This window comes from Merops nubicus, unplaced genomic scaffold, assembly GCF_000691845.1.
Source record: "Merops nubicus isolate BGI_N331 unplaced genomic scaffold, ASM69184v1 scaffold12056, whole genome shotgun sequence".
Taxonomy (NCBI): domain Eukaryota; kingdom Metazoa; phylum Chordata; class Aves; order Coraciiformes; family Meropidae; genus Merops; species Merops nubicus.
The window spans coordinates 13,787-34,180 of record NW_008616966.1 but is presented as its reverse complement, the minus strand read 5'-3'; the positions used below and the strand labels follow the sequence as shown (position 1 = coordinate 34,180).

At 37.6% G+C, this 20,394-nt stretch overlaps 1 protein-coding gene across 1 annotated transcript in view; it reads right to left on the bottom strand.

Moving 5' to 3' along the window:
• MYO5A (myosin VA (heavy chain 12, myoxin)) overlaps window positions 1-20,394 on the bottom strand; it is a gene marked incomplete at its 5' end in the record, with an annotated part of 35,494 nt that overhangs the window by 4,801 nt on the left and 10,299 nt on the right. Inside the window, 15 exons of the mRNA XM_008942992.1 lie at window positions 51-201; window positions 884-973; window positions 2,154-2,308; window positions 2,706-2,852; window positions 4,773-4,866; window positions 8,309-8,507; window positions 10,380-10,460; window positions 11,019-11,119; window positions 12,775-12,783; window positions 13,855-14,082; window positions 14,775-14,828; window positions 15,606-15,749; window positions 17,865-17,978; window positions 18,729-18,877; window positions 19,562-19,655. Of these exons, the coding sequence (XP_008941240.1) occupies window positions 51-201; window positions 884-973; window positions 2,154-2,308; window positions 2,706-2,852; window positions 4,773-4,866; window positions 8,309-8,507; window positions 10,380-10,460; window positions 11,019-11,119; window positions 12,775-12,783; window positions 13,855-14,082; window positions 14,775-14,828; window positions 15,606-15,749; window positions 17,865-17,978; window positions 18,729-18,877; window positions 19,562-19,655 (1,810 nt within the window). The remainder of the gene's footprint in view (window positions 1-50; window positions 202-883; window positions 974-2,153; window positions 2,309-2,705; window positions 2,853-4,772; window positions 4,867-8,308; window positions 8,508-10,379; window positions 10,461-11,018; window positions 11,120-12,774; window positions 12,784-13,854; window positions 14,083-14,774; window positions 14,829-15,605; window positions 15,750-17,864; window positions 17,979-18,728; window positions 18,878-19,561; window positions 19,656-20,394) is intronic.

The following is a 20,394-nucleotide window of genomic DNA, read 5'->3' as shown; positions in this document are numbered from 1 at the left end:
TTTCTTTTGGTACTACAGTGGGAATTGTAAGGAATTCAGCTTTGCCTTACCAATCATTGGTTGCAGAATGTTTTCCAACACTCGGACAAGTTGTTGATAGATCTGAATAGCCAAGTCACTCAGTATTTGTCTGTATTCAGCTAAATCAAAATTAGTGAGGCAGTGTTCATTTTGACGAGATGTATTGTGTTTCATAAACCCCTGAATGTATAAAATAACATAAATGAATACTTCAATACAAAAATATTACACAAACCTACTACTTTTTCATGCAGCTGACAAAATACAGTCAAATTTGAATGTGAAACTACTTCTGATTGAGGTTAATGTTATGATTTGTTTTTAAATTGTGATTTGTGCAATGCCTGCTTCCTTCACTTGAAACTTCAAATATTTCACAGAGGAACAAGCTCAGTCGACTTTCTGGCAGGTAAGACCCTTCCCTCCCACTCCAGCATGGGAATTCTCACATGGCCATTTATGGCCAAAAGCTCAGTTAAGTTAGAAAAAGGAATGAAGCATACCACAGCCTCCAAATATAAGTTGGTCTGCCACACTATGGTTAAAGGGCTTAATAAAGCCTTTTTCATAGGAAGTGCAGTGAATCATTACTGAACCATGTAATAGTAACAGCCAGATTCTTCTACCTGATCTGGATTAGCACTTTTGGGAGGACAATGTCATCTAGTCTCTAGGTATCCAATGTGCAATAAAGGGATGATGGTTCAAATCTTATCTCCCCTTGCTTTTCACTGACATCATCTCCAAAATGTGTAGCCATTTTTAGAGACCTGGACTAGATTCTGAGATATTATATCAATTTGTTAAAGAGTAGTGTTCACTACTACTATTGTAGATCAAAAGAAACCAGAGCACTGCTTACCTCTTCTCCGCTATACTGCTTCAAACAGTGCAGAAATCGGCAGGTATTAGACAGCCAGAAGGACACTGTTTCAAAGTCATCACCTCTTTTCTGAAGATAAAAACAAATACATTTCAACAGAGACTGGTAGGAGGAATAAAGTAATTGGTAGATAAACAGTTAAACGCTTAAAATTCACTTTCTTGGAGCTACTCAGGTTCTAATACTCTGCAAAACTTTCTGTATTTTGGTAACATATTGGAAAAGCAAGAGGTTTAGCACAATACCACTAAACAGCTCCCTGTTTTATGAAGTATTTTTCAAGAACTTTCAAAATATGATTTCCTCCACAGATATGAACTTTCTGTGCTTTTACAGACTGGTCCTGACTGCTCTGTGCAGAAATCACAGGGCAATATGACTGTATTCCCAAAACACCCATTCTGTGGTACAATGACTCTTGTGAATAGCCCAAAAGGGAGGATGGGAATGAGGCAGAGCCAGAAGGAGAAGCAGAGAACAACTCAGTTTTGATGAATGTCACTTACAGCATAACCATTTTGGCAGCTTGATATGGAAAAAAAACCTCAACAACCCCTCCTCACCAAACAACACAGAACCTAGTATACCCATAGTAATTAAAATTTCTAGAGCTCTATAGCATGCACTCCATTCACTTAAAAATGTCCAAAAGATTCTATGAAAATCTAAACTCCTGCAGGATTGCTTACCAGGTATTTTTTCAAAACATGTAGCTTGACTGAATGCCTGGCTTTTGAGCACATCTGCCTTATTTAAGAACTGAAAAAACTCCATGAATCATAAGGCATATTTATGTCTTAATAGTGCCTTCAGGATAGACCTGGCCTAAACTCTCCTAGCCAACTCATTGCTAAGACTTTAGGCAGTAACATATTATCATCAGTGTCATCTGTGATGAAGCGAATGAGGAAATCCGTGAATCACAACTGCAAATGCAATATTTCAATTAAGCCTTCTGGTGAAGATTAACATAGACTCACTCTGCAAACTCTGACTACATCCAAAACTTTGTAAAAAGAAAGTAGTTCTTTTTCCACAAATTCATAGCATCTACAGTGTTATATGAATAAGATGCTATCAAATGTAATCTGTTGCTTGTTAAGACAACTTTTTTGTGACTTCAGTGGGAGGAGTTTACTGATCAGAAATCCAGAGTCAATTCATTGAAAGCCTTTCCTCCCTCTTCTAACATGAAATCAAAAACAAGTTTTAAATTAATGTTTTTCTAAACCAAGAAGTCTAAACTAACCTTCAGCACTTTTTTGATGCCATTGATAGTAGAAGTCAACAATGACCTCAGTTTTTCATCATCATTAAGGTAATCCGCGTGGCGCACGCACATGAACAAAATATATGCTGGGAGTCCTGGAATCATGTTGACAGCTACCCCACGTGGCTTCAGCTCTTGGGAAAAACAAACACACATTGCTTTAAGTGTAAACTCATTGGAAGATGTTATTTGAGGTAATTCCAATGCACTCCATTAACAGTACTTACGTATCTATAGAAGGCCAGTGAAAAGTAAGAACAAAACTAAGAATAGTCACTTCCTTGGTAAAATACCAGAACAGAATAAAAAACTATAACTGTCCGCTAAAAAAATCAGCAGACACATTAATATGTACTATACTTACTGGGAAGGATGATTAATTTAAAATAGACATTTAGTAATTTTAGATAAACTGAACACTGTCAAAACCCAAATAAGCTGTTCATTTCATAATGCAAATGCTGTGTAATTATCAGTCATTTTCCAGTGTGTGTGGGAGCAAAGGAGGCCACAAATGAGAAAGATGCTTACCTAAGATAAGATTCTTGACGAGTTTTTGTTCATCCTCCTTCTTATAATCCAACATCCCTTGGAAGTCCTTCTCTTTCCGTGGAATGTTAACTGGACGAATAGGTTCATCAATGATTTGTCCAGGTGATATGTTCTCCATCTGGCCCACTTCAGATGAGAAATTAAAAAGAAATTGTATTTTTTTTCCAGTGATACCAATGCATACCAGAGGAAATGATGACATTTCTAAGGAAGAACTCCAGCATATAGAAGTAATAAATGTTTTCTTTGGGTCAGGATAACACTGATCAGCAAAAAGCCCATTAAACAAAACAATAGATTGTCAATAACTGTATCTTGGGATGGCATTCTTCCTTTGAGGAAGAGTAGAAGAATGTGAATAGCGTCTATTAATATAAATTTACTGCTGATTTCCTGGATTTTATCATATAAAAGCACAAAGGTGAAGTGATAGCTGTTAATCACTTAATCCCAGGTTAATTCTGCAAGGGTCACTGGTAGTTGTTTTGCAAAATGCCAGCATTTTTCAGACTTGATTTGTGACCTATTGTGGTAGGTTTACCTCACCCAGCGGCCAAACACCCACACTGGCTCCACCAGGATGGGGGAGAGGATACTAAGAGCAAAAGGAAGAAAACTTGTGGGTTGAGATAAAGACTCAAATAATAAACTAAGGAAAGCCAGGGGCTTTGTGGGGGACAGGGGAAAATCCTGCTATGTGCCCTCCCACCCCCAGCTTATGGAGAGAAGAGTGAGAAAAAAGATGAAACCTTGATGCTGTGTAAGCTCTGTTCAGCGACAGCCTAAACACCAGTGCGTCACCAACACTAGTTTAGCCACAAATCCAAACCACAGCATCATACAGGCTGTTATGAAGAAAGTTAACTCTATCCCAGCCAGACCTACTACACCCTTCTAAGTTAATTAGGTAATAAAAAGAAACAAACCCGTGTTTTCAGAAACATTCTCCCACTCTGTATCGTGTAAGAATACAACTGTGATTTTGTTCACAGTAGTAACCAAACAATATCCAAATTTTAAAAACAAACCTAGTTTAAGAAACTTTTTGAAAGGATGTATGAAATATCCACCCTGTTGCATACAGCACTTCACAATATCACATTCAACACTTAGACTCCAGCTGATTAGATTGCATGTTTGCCTTTGGAAAGGAGAACTTGGCTTCAACCCATGAAGTCTACATTCTCTTCTCACAGCCCTCCTAGCTGCACGCCATGACAAACTATTGCACATCCTGTAAGTGTGCCAAGCCTGGGCACTCGTCAAACAGGACAGAAAATGCAGAAATCCAAACCGGAGCTCAGAGAGAGCTCCCACTAACTAAAGGATAATATACACCTGTTAATCTAAGTTTAACCTGGTACCAAGCAGTAAGCTTGTTTTTGGAAAAAGCAGATGACCATAAAAAGCCTTTGAAAGGTTAAGAGCAGGACTATTTAAAAACAAATTCATACTTCAACTTTATAATATTATTAATTGCTTTTAGCAATTAAAATGACTTGACTTATGCAGAGACATAATAGGCTCTTGGTCTCACCAGCCCTAAGATCCTAAGGCAGCTCACACTGACACTCATAAAAATAAAATTAGCCTAGTCCATATCTCAGCATTCTCATATTCAAGTTTGGCCAGCAGCTCCAAAAGGAAACGTCAAGCAGAGAAAGACAGTCTCAGCATTTTTGGCTCCAGTGACAAAGAAATTCACCTTCAAAGGAAAACTGGGTAAATTATTTATGCCTGCTTCATATTTAGTATTGCTTTTGCCTTTGAGTACACAAACAGTTCAGGTAACATTCCTTGATATTCAAATGGTTTCTGCCTTCAGAGAAACATCAATCTCCTTCACTCATCAGTTCAAAAGATGACAGATTTTCTAAAGGTTTGTAAAGCTCTGAGCGTACCTCCTGTTCCTGGAAACAATCAACAGAGGCTAATGCTACTGAAGACCTCATGCTCTCTTGTCTGCTAAAACAGATGAATATGATGACAAGGGGATCACAAAAAGTAAACCAAAATCTTTCTCTTTCTCTCAAAATATAAAAGTACCTTCAAGTTCACCGATCTTCTTAGCAAATACTTTCAACTGTTTCTTTAACTTGCGAATAGTTTTGTCTTGCTTTTCAAGCTGCTCCATTAAATCCTGTAAATTAAAATGACAGAAAGATTAAGAGATGAGAAAAATCCCATAATGAGTGACAGAGACAAAATCAGCACTGTTAGAAATGCAAGGTGGTGAGGAAAGCTGAACAGTGGTGCTGTCCTTCGGCTGAGGCTTGCAAGCTGGTACGCTGCCTATAACACAAGCCAAATACCACAAAGATTATTAAATTGTGTGCAGCATGACAAAGGCAAAGCTCTCAGGCAGGTATATTCTGCAGACACTCAGAACTAGGTCAGTTCTTACAGCAGAAGGTATTTTGTGCAAACACATCTCCCTAATGCTTCCTCCCTGCCCTTTCAAATGCATCACGGAAATAATTTTCTTTATTATTTAACAGCTAGCCTGTATTTCTGCATCATTTATTCATGCCTTCAGGACTGACTTGCTATTCAGACATCTTCACTTTATAAGACATGAAGAGAGAGATCTGCAGGAAGACCATAACTTGCACTCAAATTTACCCAAATCAAACATCCAAACATATGACATTCCTTATGACGCCCTGCCATTTCCCTGTGGCTTCCTGCTACCACGTTTCCTTATGCTGAAATTGGCATCTCACATATTTTTTTCTGTACCTCAAAAATACCTCGCATCTGAAAGTCCTACTCTTGCAATAAATTTGTATTTTTCTTTCAAAGAAGCACTCGTTAGAAATCTATCTTTGAATAATTCTATGACCTAGGCTAATGCATTAGTAAAATAATGTAATTTTAAAATGGGAAGTCTTTCTAGAAGAAGCAAAATCTCAAGATCAGAACACATGAAAATCATTCCAGGTTAAGGGTTTGAAAGCAGCTTAAAAGAAAAATGCTCTTTCATAAGCATGATTCTTCATGGCACCAGTAAGAACACGAGGGACCATGACCTCCCTGCATCAAAAACATCATCTGGGAAACTACCCCTTCCCTGAAGTAGTGAAAAAAACTAGTGCAACATGGGCAATAACTTAGAATTATGCACAAATTTTACTTATTAACACAATATACTTAATGTCAGATAGAACGATTTCTCTTGAAATTAATAAAAGAGCCCCACATATAACTCCAACATACTGTTTCAAACGTTATCAGTGGAGGGATATGATATCCGAACAACAAAAACGTCAGGAGGAATAAAGCTCTTTCTATGGTTTTTCTAAAGAAATGGAACTGATTTCACAGCTCATTAAGATTCAGAAACTCCTATTATATTCTTTCAATCTTACATATGGTGTTATTTTTAATTATTATGGAAATATTACTTCTGAATTTATCCTTCATATTTTGGATTTCAAAAAAATATTTAAAGGTTTATGTATTTTGATTCTGATAGATTTATTAATTCCAGATGTCAGCACTGTACAGAGATCTATGAACAAATTCGGGCTACGATTGGATTGCAGGTATTATCCACCTTAACAAGTATCTGTATGATCAGGCCTTTATTTTGCTGAACTGAATTAAAACGTATCAAAGCTTTAACTCAAAGGGTGGTTCTGAAAATTGAGCATCTCTTGCATCATATACCTCTTTTCCAGGGCAGTATTATGTAGTATTCAAAAAGAAATGCTTTGCTCGCAGTGCAAGACTTATATTAGTAACAAAACTGTGCATCAAAAAGAGACACAGGTTACACAGAGGACAATAAGACTAACAAAAAAAAAAAGCAGTGAGGGAAGTAACTGGCATCGTGAAGCTCTCTGCTGAGGGTTTCCTTAGAAAGGGAGGCAGACTGCTTTTCAATTAGTGCTCCAGAAACAGCGAACGAGACAACAGAGAAAGAGGATTCGCGTGATCTACATACAATCATCCGTTTGTAAAGTGAAATCCGGTACGACTGATACTTCTTGGGATCATCTGCATACAACTCCTCATTAAACTGTAAAAATAGGTACAGGATTGTTTTTCCCCCTCCTCTTGAAACACTGATACTTCAGTCGGCACTACATAAATTATATCAGATTAAAACAAGACCAAGAATCTCTATTTTTTAAGTAGTCTAGTCCTTAGTTGTGGTGTTCACGCCTCCATCTCCCCAGAGAGAAGCTGATGTAGATGAGTTGCAGAAGTCAGATCTTTTAAAAATGAGCAGTACTGATACTGTGAAAGCCTGGAATATATCCTTTGTAAGAACCTGGGCAGGACATTTTCTTATGCTAATGAAGATGGGATTGCAGTGATTACTGCAATTCTAATATCACATCTGGAAAGCCTTTAAATTATTTCCACTTTAGGGCTAGGAGTGGAAAAGAAGCATTTCCGACTTGGAGTGGACTTGCAGTACTCAAACATCAGAAGTGAAATGCTAACCAATGAGTCTGTATTTAACAACTAAAATGACATTCACTGTGTTTGAATATAAAGAGAACTTCTTTGGGATGTAATTACATGACTTTGTGTTGTCTTGAGAACACAGAATGTGATGAGTTGGTCTCTCTGGAAAAAAAAAAGGCTAAATCCTAACATATGACCAAACAGCAGGATGGATCTGTCAGAGACAGAACATTTGCCATTTATCTTTGCCAGTGGGACACAGATGCTTCTGAGACAAACATACTTTCAATCAGTTTTCCAGCATCTATTAGACGAATTATGTGATGCTTTCCTCAAAACCTTTGGTACTAAGACAAGAGCCTGACAATGACAACTTCTGTAATACAAGCAGGAAAGACTGTGCCATGGCTTGTTTAGAAGAAGCAATGACACTCAGAGCTAGGATTTTTCTTCCTGAAGTAACATGGTTCCTTTTCTAATAAACAGTGATAAGCCAATGATATTGCACCATGGGCCTCTCTGGAAAATCTCCCCAGAATCTAACTACCCTGCATATGATGAACATAATCCTTTGCAGTGACGGGTGAGGAGTTTCGCTTCATCTTTCCTTCATACAAGAATGTTGTGCAGTAAACAAGGAATACCAACTGTTAGCTAAGTGACTCCTAAGCAAGTTTCTTTTTCTGGAACTATTTCTTTCTTCAAAGCATACTGAATACCTGGAGCTCATAACACAGTGGATTATCTGTGTCAGTTCAGGCAGGGAAGGAGGGAAATGGGAAGAAAAGTGACATTAAATAATTGAAGAACTTCATCAGAGTTTTTACACAAACTAACACATTTCACAGGAAACACCACTACTTGGCATTAATATTTCTTATGACTTCTCCAGATATCAACAGTCTACTTAGCAAGGACTGAACTCATCAGTTGAAAGCTGGGATCCATGAGCTTTCTCCGTGCCACAAACTTCGAGCAAAGTCCCTGAAACATTATTACTTCAGCAGCCATCATTAAATCTCTCTCACCCATTAGCTTAGCTACAAAAAAACACTGCACTCATGCAATTTTTTTTAGGAGGTTGCCCTCTGAAAACTGACAAGAGCTTAGAGGTGCAGCAAGTCTGCATGTCCCCATGCCTGCTCCCGCAGCACCATCTCCCTTACCAAGTTCTCATTAGTCAGCCGGGTGATCTCGTGCTGTAGGCTGGCTTCGATGCGGGCCTCTGGAGGCAGCTGCAGGTTCTGCGCTAGGAGCTGCTGCTGCCGGTTGTTCTCTTCCTTCAGACTTTGGATCTCACCTCGCAGTGATTCCAGTTCGTTCTCGTGGCTCTTCTTCTGTGACTGAAGCTGAGACTCCAGCAGCCTAAAGAAGTCAAACAACAGTTGCGTGAACACATTTGGAAAGTTACGTCCCCAATTTTCAGAGGGAGTGTAAAGCTTTAGCTGCTGCTCAGGAACAATTAGCCACGGCTTGCAAAGGAAAATGAAAAAGGCAAGAGTACTCTTTAAACCCTTCAGTATGCCTTCTAATTAAATTAAGCTTGCATCATCAAAAAGTGGAGAGAACCTAATTGTGACACTGCTTTAAATTTCCTTTGTGATTGAACACATACTGTGTGGGATGCCACTGAGAAAATGTGGCAATAAATGTAATGTTAAGTCTTCACAGATTGTTACTGCTTTTAAAGGGGCTTTAAGGAGGTTTTACCTCTAATCAAATCAAACAAACTGTGTAAGATGAAGACACTGTGTTCACTTAAGATAGGACCCTGCAATATTAACAAAGGAAAATCTTTATATAGAGTTAGCTCTGTTCAGTCAGAAACTATTTAGTTGTAAACACACATAAATAATCTTTGTTTTTACGTTACACCAACGTTGCGCAGAGTTGTCATTAGTATGCAAAAGATTAACAACAGAAACAAACTCTGGACTGGCAGCCGGGAGCTCTATTTTATCCTGACCTCTGGAGTCGCTCTTTCCCCTTGGGCACATCACGTCTCAAATTCCTCTCATGTGAAGTGGGAATAACACGTACCAGCTTCCTTCCAAGCAGTGCTGTGGGGATCTACCCCTGCTTGCAAGACACTGTCCCAGTGCTCTGACTCATCACTTTGTACATACACACACAGAGGAAATGACACTACTAGTGACTACTAGTATTCAATTAGACAATCTTTCAGGGTTTAAATAAGGCAGACACATTTATTAGTAACTAGGCTGATCAAGCACGCAAGGGCAAACAGTAATTTACCTGCATTGCTCTGTCATTTAATAGAAAGCTTCTTGTCTCTTGAGTGCTAGGAGAAGAAACAAGAGGCACAGAGCAAACACATCCTGCTCTGCAGAACACTTGCTCTAAGTTAGATCTTCACAGGCTTACAAAAACAGTGTTAGGTTTAGAATTTGTTAGCACAAGAAAAGGAAAGACTTTAGTTAGTAGCATTCATTGCAAAATACGTGCTCCTGTAGTTACTGCTACCAAATGTGCATATTGAATAGTATCAGCACTGCTGATCTATTGAATTAATTGCCAGTGCAGGACTAGGAACTCTTCTGGAAGTCTGGGACGTATACATGGATACAGGGCCCAGATGTGCACGCTGAGCCAGAACCAGCATGCAGTCTCTGGAGAGATTGCAGTGACTGCACAGAGGCTTGAACAGCACCGTGGTGAACTGAAGATTACTTCTGTTTGTTGGTTGGTTTGTGTCTTACATTTTGAATCTGGCACAGAGAGATGTGGGAAAAAAATGTCCAGTTTACTGAATTTGAGTCACAATAAGGAAAGCAAGACCCGTGACTATCTGAAAGTTAAGTGTATACTGAAAGTACTCAAACATATATACTAAATATATGCTTTTATATATATATATGTAAAATGGTTGTACTTCGTTAAATAGCTGAAAACCTGTAAGGCACGTTAAATTTCATACCCAACATAAAGACTACAAATATTTTCCAGTTGTGGTGCTTCTGGTATTTCAATGTATTTTTGCGCAAGTATGCTTATGCATTAGTTGCTACGTCTTCTTAACTTTTTAAGTGATAAAACTTGACAAGTAGAAAGGTTTCGGGACTAAGTTTGAGGAAATTATAATTTGTGTAATTAGTTCTGAATTGTTTTCTCTTAAAGCAATACTGTAGCTAAAGCAAACCCATAGCAAGGGGCACAGTTAGCTAGAAAAGAAGATGCAAATGGAGAAAAAAAAACCATTCTGAGAAGTCTGGTAACCTGTTGGCTTGTTTTAACCCTTCATAAACCAGCCAAAGTTCTCCGTCCTCATTCAGCATATGATAGTCCTGGAGAGATTGCCTTTCAAAAAAAGTATTTAAAAAAATACAAGAGAGATATGTAATGGTGATGAGATGACATGTTAAGGTTGTTACACACTAAATTAAAGTTATTATAAAAGAGAAACCAAAAATACCCTAAAACAATGTAGCAAATTATTTCTCTTGTTTTTACGTATTTCTTCTTGGTGATGAAATTTCGTTCTTGGTGTTAGCCCAGCTGGTTACAGCATTTCATGCTGCTACAATAGATGTGTTATGACAGACTACTGTGACCACTACTGGACAAAAGGTAACAAACCAGCATGGGGAATGGCACCCAGTCTGAACAACGTAGAAATTAAAATCTAACAAGATGTAAATCCAGAAAGCCTGATTTTGCATTTCTGCATTGTTTCTCAGACCTTTCAAATATTGTATATGGCAATTTTACTAATAAAATAAAATTATAACCCAAACTATATGTTTTTTTTTCCAGACTGTAAGTAGCTAGACTTCCATGGATGGAACTTACTGAACATGATACACACAGTGTGTCACAGCAGACCCCAACTGATCATAGATTAAAGAGAACCTGTACCTGTTTGTTTCCTTCAGTCCAATATATGCCTGTGCTATTTCTCCTTTGTCTTTCATCTTTTGTACATCTTCCAAGAGGATTGTGGAATCTGTCATGGTATTCTGGAAGAAGAATTATGATTTCCAGGGTAAATTAAACAGTGTAATTTTTATTTGAATCCATGTTTTTGTCACTCTACTTGTGTGGAATGTTAATCCTTGAGTAGCCACATTAAAATTAGACCTGAGCAAAAGGTTGGTCCATAATTTCTGTGTCCGTTTGGTGTATTTTTAAAATGGATGCATGCAACATGTTCGAATATCAGTCTGTCTAATAAGTGGGTATATGTGTTTTCATTTGTTCATCAGGTGGAAGGAACAAAATAAATGTCATGAAATTTGCATTTTTTCATGAATTTGAATTTTTTTCCAAATTACTAGGAACAGCTGCTAATAGTGTAACTGAAGAGTATGACTTTGCAAGCTTAATTCTATTAATAATTTCTTAAACACAGCACTACATGTAGTCTTTCAAATCTCATAAATAAGTTTATTCCTCACTTTCATATATTTTAAGTACTCTGGAAAAGCAGGGCTTGAGATGTTTTTAGGTTAGATATTGTCATAATACCATTTTGTTAGTTTTGAATGTTTACTATGGCACTTTTGGTTTTTCTTCAGTAAAACTTGAAATACTTAACAAATGTTTACAGTCACCTCAGCCAGTCTGATATGAGTCATTGCTGTGGAATAATTACAGTGGAACCACAAGACTCTTATAATGAAGAGATGGAATTCTGGCTGTTTTTTTTTTTTTGACTGTCAAAACAATGAACTTCTATTTTTCTGAGTAAAATTTTGCAAAGTATTTATAGTAACAACTTTGTGGATGTAAATTTTGGAGCCTAGGTCACTATGTCTAGTATGATTCCTGTTACCTAATATGAAAACCAGTAAAATATATAAATGCCTCACAGAATGATTCTCAACATATTTTTGAGGTCTTTGTGATTTTTCTACTATTGTTTTATTTTATTTTTACACAGTAAACCTGCTGTGTCTCACTTGCCAAACTATCAAGATTTAGCAATCTGACAATATTTACTATGTTTGCAATGATGAAAAGAGATGTTTATTACTGTTAAATCTTCAAGAGTGCCCTACCTGTTGTAGTTGTAATATCTGAATTAACAGCCTTCATTTAGAGCCATTTCAGTTTCTCATACTCTAAATACTATTTGTTTGAGCACATTTTTTTAATCAAACATTCAGCAGTTCCTAATATCTACAGATCACAATGTGAGTCCTGAATGTTTTTTGCATGCCAAGGATAACAAACACTATACAGTAAGGTAGTTCTCCATATCAGACTTTTTCTCTGTGTGTAATTTAGGGGGTTTGCAGGTTAACAAGAAATCTGATTCCTGAACCACAGTGCTGCTCTTAAGGTCTCTGAACATGCTCAGCAAGATACATGGACTGAGCTGACTAGACCAGTTCCTGAATTGTTCTTTTTGTGTTCAGGTTACCGAAAACCAACAATTCCAAATTGTTAGATCTGTTTGTTTTGAAGTAACTTGTTACCTTGCACAAAGTGGGATGACAGGGATATGTGGGAGACATAGGATAACGAGGCAGGTTTTTCAATAACAACTAAGTAAAATGCATGAACAAATACACGTAGGTTACTGAGAGGCAGGGAAAAGATAGCTCAAGTATTGTTGAGGGTATTTATCATGTAAGAGTTCTGGTTTATAACTGTAGAAGAAAATGTGTACCTTATCCTCCTGGCAATCAAATTGGTAGGCAAGAAAAAAGAAAAACACATAATTAAAAACAATAAAATCTGTCTGTGCTGCAGCTGTCCAATCTAACAAACAGAAGCTATCTGCAAACTGGCTGTTAGCCACCCCACAGGTCACCTTCATATTTCCCTCATTCTCATAACTGCTGTAAAAACAAGACACCATTGCTGAGAATAAGTTATTGAAGGATTCACTCTTCAAGTATTTGTTTACAATGTTCTAAGTATTACAGAAAAATTAGTTTTGTTTACTTTATAATTAATCATTTAAAACATGGTATGTATGCCTTCATGCATCAAAGACTTTGAATTTATTTAGGAAAAATATAAACATAACTTTGTAGTAGCAAAGGAATGATGACATATCAGTTCACTCCTTTCTGCAGTCAAGGAACACTAGATAGCTCAGTGGAAATTACTAGTTTCTGAATATGTGTGGTACCTTTTCAGGTTGAATTACTCTTATTTTCAAAGCTATTCCTTCGCTAATTATCTCATCTGAATTAGAACTTTTTAGAAAATGTGCATTTCAGTGGTTGAAATCTATATGTCTCAACAAAACTCCATAGAACCTGCCAAGCAATAATATGGAATTTATATATCTTCATAGGTTATCTTTATGAAATGAAATTGTTCCTGGTACCTCCTTCTGAGCTATTAATTAACAAGAATTCCTGAGAACTACTGTATGTTTTCCAGTCAAGCTACCTACTCACTAGAGAAGTGATACTGCTCCAAGTGAGACTTATTTCTGCATTGTTAAAGGAGTTTGGGGAGATCCTGGCCAGACCATCAGTATCTGCCAGTCTGGTGTGATCAGGACCACATCTTTACATGAATGCTGGCAGACAAACCCAAAATTGGTTTATTAATAGAATCTCCCAATTCGGACTGCTGCAATTTGTGCAATAATGGATCAATGGATTACACTTAGAAAGGCTTTCAAAGCCAGACTGTATTTCCTGTCTTTTCAAGCATGCCTTTAAATTAAGTAAAGCATGCCAGTGATGCAATGTAACTTTAGCACACAGTGCATCTGCTGACTATTATTTACCTTGGGTTGAATAGCCTCTTTCTGGCTAACAAGCTGAGACCTCAGGATGAGGACTTCTTCCTTGCGTACTTCAAGCTCTTCTCTTACTGAAGTCAGCTGCTCCAGGAGGACTCTATATGCAGGAGCACCGGGAGCAGTTACCTCTGGAGACCGTGTTTCTGTGAGGGCTTTCTGCAGCTCATTCAACTCATTCTTCAGTTTTTTATTCTCAGATTCAAGTTCTTGACGCTGCAAGAAATAGAGACAGTTCTGTCACCCAGCAGCATTCCAACATGCCTATAAACCACAGGTGCAAAAGTATGGCTAGAAAAGGTGAAATCAACCAGTAACTACAACAAATTAATCACCCTCTTCCATATCCCTGGCCTCTGGACTACGGTGGAGGGCTAACCCTTTTTTCTGAAGTGCAAAATCAGAACATATATAAATGACTCATAGAAGCTAGATGGGGAAAAATTTCCCAATCTTTTCTCCTCTTCTACCCTTAACAAAAGAAAAAAAAAAAGTTCATACATACAGTGGTCAGCAGGCTAAGAAGATTTTGCATCAGTTAGTGATATTAGGAAATATTTTTAATTGTAGTGGTCTAAAGTATGCATTAATTTAAATAATGTGTTTGGAAATGAAGCCTACATTTATTGCTGTATTTTTATGCAAATTAACCTGCAAGCTGTACTAAGTGTTTCAACAGAGAACTTCCCCTCTGTTAGGGAATCTTTTTGTTCTGTAGCTCCATTCATACATTCTACACTTCAAAAAGGGCTATCCTACAATAAAATGATTTCTGGTAAAGTTTTGTTCTAGTCTCTCCACCTTATATCCTGAAACAGAAGGGACGATGTAACTTTCTGTGCCAGCACATAAAACTGGTGGCAATAGTCTCACTAGAAAAATAACAGAAGGCTCCCTTCTAGAATTACCTTCAGTGACTCATACTCCAGCTCTGCACCTCTTATTGGAGGCCTTTCTTCCTCCTATGAAAGAACAGAGACAAGCGTGAAAAATAAAAATCCAATCCTTTGTATTCCTTAGTTTAATTGAGGCAGAAGAAGAAAAGGGAAATGAAACTGTTTTCCTGTAAAACTGGAAAACACTCATTCTGGTACTGCCGAGTGCTTTAGTTTGAATTTGGCACTGTTTCCTTTCATTTACTTATGTTTATGACACACAGTTTGTTATTATAAATAAAATAATGTACAAATCACACTACTTTCTCTGGTAGCAAAACAGAGCAGGGTGAATCCCACGATACTCAAAAAATTCGCTGGTGGAAGTGTAATAGGAAACAATTGCTAAAACTGGTTTCGTATTTTTGTAAGTACTTAAGGAGACCAAATCAGAGAAGAATTTCAAATAAAATCTGCTAAACATGCCTAATCCCAGCACTTTGTCTCTGCATCATGGTTGAAACTTTTCTTACATTGCCTAAAATGAACAATTACTCATTCTTTCCATCATTTAAGTAGATTTCTATATTGCTATTCCTTAATAAATACAGCCTTTTTTTTTTTTTTTTAAGCAAAGTCACAAGCACTTTTTGTTCCTGTTGACTTCCAGCAGAGAATCTCAAGGGCCTTGGAAAACTAAATAACCAGTCCCTAGTACTAAGAATCAGGCATAAAACTCATTAAATAAAGCAAGTATTAGAGGAAGGTAAGGATCCAGTAAAAGCCAGTTGGCATTCACACAGCTACTATTTCACAAGAAGGGATACTCTGGCGTCAGCATTTGATCAGCCAGGAGGAGTCCACCTTAGCTTTAGCACGGAGAGCCTGTTCTTCCTTTCTGTCCAGTTCATCCTGCAGAGATTGCTTTTCTTGCTCCAGCTCTGTAACCCGTTTCTGGAGCTTGAGGAACAGAGACATATCCAATGGTGCCTTTTTCTCACTTGGTTCCTGCTTTAGAAAGAACAGAAGAAAGTCAAGAAGTATTCCCCTTCCACATCACAAGGAAGCACTACAGTGAGTAAAGATCGGTAACGGATTGGGGAAAGACAGGAACACAGAAATCTTACTTGATTCTGAGAGCTGACTATTGGCATCTAAAATATTTCACCAGCTGTCAAATGCTATTTTTTTTTAAAAAAGATAAACTAGTATAAAAAGTATCTAAGCCTAAAGCCTAGCAAAAGAAAGCACTAGAGACTACCTAGCAGACAGGTCTATAACTGAGCATACCTTGTATTCTTACTTGTTTGGAGGGAGAAAGGAGGAAAAAAAAAGTCTGTGGTTAGACTCACCTGGAAACAACTGTAAATAGAGGCTTTTCCTTTTTAGTTTTCAATAATTTCTATAGTTAAGTTCTTCAGCTACAGAGAAAGCTCTATGCTGATTGTAGATTTACAGGTTAATTTAGTGTAATGTGACATAAAAAATAGGTACCAGAAGATAAATTTTATGCCTTTTTCCATTTATTATGCTAATTATAAAGCTTGTTCTGAGCCTAATCCATTAGATTTTTCACTATTTTCTAGGCAAGGACCAGCATTTGTAATCTGAAGGTGCATCAGAAATTGTCCATCAGCCATTTTGTACTTTATGTAGCAAGAAGATCAAAGCATTTACTATGAAATGCACCATAAAATTTTGAAGCCTAGAAAAGGAACTAGAAGATTAATATTAATGACTGTAGCAGACAAGCAAGCACAGCCATTTCCACTTCATCGCCTTTTACTGTTGAGGGGAAGAGTCATAAACCTCACCAACAGCTCAGGAAAAAAAAAAAAGAAACTTTGGCATTTCTGGCTTTCCAGGTCTGCACTGAGATGGACCCTATTTTTTAATGTTTTTGCATCATTAATCTACATTGTTAGTCTAGAGTCAAAGTGGAGTTTGAAATCTTAAGGGGTTAAACAAATACAGATTTAATCTTCTCAGTGCTGCCTTTTTTCACACTCTTGTGAGACTTAGTTCTTTTCATTTATATTATAAAAAACAAAACTGGCTCTACAACAGCACTTCAGTAAGTTTATTAGCCAAAAGAAAAGATGACATTTGGCTGGTATGTGAAATGAAACCATACGTAGTTGCACTGCCCGTTTCCTGACTCTCCAAGATGGTACGAGCATCTTCCTGAAACTATTATGCAAGCCGCAGAATATCAGTGGGAAGGGTAATTATGAAAGAGCCCACACAGAATAAGTGTCAGCATCAGTGTGCCAGGGTGTTTGCAGTAGAAAATTATTTTCTCTGGAGGCTTTCAAAAACATTAATGATAGCCTGGAAAAAGCAACTGTGGAGGTAACTGACTTAGACAGAGAGCAAATGGCGTGAGCTGCGTGATGGCTCACAGCTGAGATCTACAGAATGCACAGAAAAAGATTTGCATCTGCAGGCTGTGAAGCAGTCAGACCATGAAATTGATGACTCTCTGCTGTGTTGACAGTCCCACTTTGGGAGTGGCCAAAAGGGGGAGTTACCTTGGAAAATACTAAGAAGAGCTTGGAGTTGCACCACAAATATCTATTATTAATATTAATATTCATTTAATTATTTAATACCCATATTATTTATCATATGACTTAATATTCATTAGCTGAATCAAGCGAGTCACCTTTCTGAAATTTTTTTAAATTAAGCAAACCTGAGGTTCTCATCCTTAACAAGGAACTCATTCCATGTATCTACTAAAAATGTGTCTCACTGCCTTGCCACTTTCAATCCTTGAATATACAGCATACAGACTTCCTCAGGGAGTCTCACTGGTTTTCTGAGTTCCCAAATGATTGTGCTTACAAACACAGACAAGCAAACGTTTCACAAATGGAAATTAATTGGAAATTAATTAATCTATGTTTACTGTAATAGACGACACTTTCACAAAGTCTTTTTACATTGGACTACAACTAATTAGAGAATGAGCTGTTTTCAAAAAGGAAATGGAAAAAGGTGCATTAAAGCATTACATATCTCAGTATAAGGATATGGTGTTCACAAGTATGTATGGCAAAAAAGGAGATAGGAATGAGTCAACCATTGATAATGAAAAGTTGTGGGTTTTTTTAACATCACCTCCATCCTCACTGGTAAGTCTTCTGATTCTGTGATCTCAGAGCTAAAAGTATATTCAGATTCATTGCTGCTGTGAGTTGAATCCGTTCTTTTGTGTCCAGGCTTGGGGATGTTCTGGAACGCAAATGAAACAAATCAATACCCCTACATGGTTTTCCTTGTGACTGTCTCTTCACAACCTGTAGTTTAGCCTGTAATATTTGGTGTTATACCACAGCTATCAACATTCATAAGAATGTATTTTTCATTCCGGTCTCTCAAGCCACCTAAACTCTATGAGATGTAGTGCACAATCAAGTCTATGGAGACAGGTCAGATCCCACACCATCAAGTACTGCTGCAAAAAGCAGAATCAAGCAAGAGTGCAGCATTTTGTGGGAAAAAAAAAGCTCAGAAGCACAGGCAGCAATTCCCTAACTTCCCAGATATTGACGAATATATTTTCTTCCTGCCACATAAAATATTCCTAGAACTACTTAAAATTTAACACTGGATAAATGTGGTACAAACCTTAGCACATGTGAGTAACTTCAGAGCAAAATAGGGCAGCTAGCACGTGCAATACCACTAGCAAAGTGTCACAGCAGAAATTCAGCCTTCTTCACAAACATGAAAATTAAAATAAAATTTTAGGAAATAATAAAAAAAAAAAGATAAATTTAAAATGTATTTGTTTTGCCTAAGCTAATCTAATAAATCAATATTTAAAAGGACAAATTCTCTTGTCAGGTACAAGTGACCACCACACAGCTGACAGCAGAATCAGTTACTAACTTGTACCACTAGATTCTGCCTAAACACATTTGGGAATTTTTTTAGATTTTATTTTTATTTTTTGTATTTCTTAGCTGCTTAGCCACTTACCACCATTAAGTTCATTTCATCCTTGAGATCATCGTACCGCTCCTCTAAACGGCTGAACTCATTCAGCAGGTTCTGGTACCGTAACCGTTCATCGTTCAGATCTAGCTCCAGCTGCTTCGTCTCCTCCAATAGCTTCTTTTCCATCGTCTCTGCCATGGAGAACAGGAATCCAAAGTGAGAACTCCAGCTCTACCTACCATGCAGTGCAGGTGTCCTGGAGGTACAGGCATGTGTTTGCACCAAGAACACAGGTGGTGGAAGAGTCTGTTGTTTGAAGCTGGTGCGTGGTATTTGTGCTTTGGAAGGCAGAACTAAGCCAAATATATGAAGGACCAAAACCATTATTGTGGTAAACACAGAAGGGTTCAATAAGTGAAGTTAGTTATTCTGCCAGTACCTTGCATTAGTAATTCTAGGAGGAAGGAAGAAAGGGCATTAGCCCAGTGGAGCATTATGTAAAAATCAAGATGGGAGCTGCTTTACACCTCAAGCATATTGACCATCCTGGTTGCAGCTGCCTCCATCACACCCTTCATACTTGCACAGCCACAGCAGCCAGAAGAGCTGCAGTAGATTAACTGCACTAGATTTCAGAGCTTTATTTTTCAAAGTTAAATGCTTTGTAACAGTCACCTCACCAAAGAGACCCTACTTACTACTTCATGGGAACTCAAATAGTAAATAATTCTGACGTATGGGAGTTCTTAAAACAAAGAAATGAAACCATTAAACTAAAAAGGAAAGCAAACTAAGGCAAATCAGCCCAATCCATGCAGTAGACTGTGGCTTTACAAGGTAACATGAAATAGAAAACAGACGTGAACAGAGCCAACCTGTTATTTCCCTCGCCTGGTCATGGATGCGGCGGGTCAGCTCCTCCTTTTCCGTTTTCAGTAACGTGTTCTGCTCTTTCAGCTCTGACACCAGCTACAGAGATAACAAAATGTTTGACTCAGAATGTGTTTCATCTTTCAGCAGCAGCTCTAACAGCAATGGCATCCTTGTTGGAAGCTTTCAAATATGTAGACTTTTCTTCAGATAATTGAATCAGTGAACTAAGTTATGCCATCATTTCTCAAATTACATTTCTTAAATATGTCCCACTGCAGATTCCCCTGTATGTTTTGCACTCCATTTCTGATCAGATGCCAAAACTGCCTTGAACCACTCCACTGTGCCATAATATTATTCAGGAAAGTACCAAAGATGTAATTTATTCCTTAAAATAGAAATATTCCTCAAATAGGTACTGATTTGGTCGTTCTGTTGTATATGCGACAGCACCAAGTAACACCATTATCTAACATCTTCCCTCTGCCCAAAAGTTGTGCCACTTTAACCGTGCCCAGGTTTGCTAGTTACTCATTTGCCTCTGATTATGGTTACTATGTGTTCACTTCACTTAATCAGTTAATATTTTTCCTTATGTTTAGTTCTTCTTGAAATGTATCACTGCAGCATCATATAATGAGGGCATAGCTCTTTCAATATTCAAAAAACTGCACCATTACCAGCAAGTAACCTTGACAGGAAACAGCATGTTTGATATGTTTGTAGTTAATGCAAAGATAAGGGGTTAGTCAAAACCTGTTGAACTAGATTATTAAACACACATATGTGTGCACAGGCTCATTTGTTTAGTTCGGATGTAAGCAGGTACCTTTGA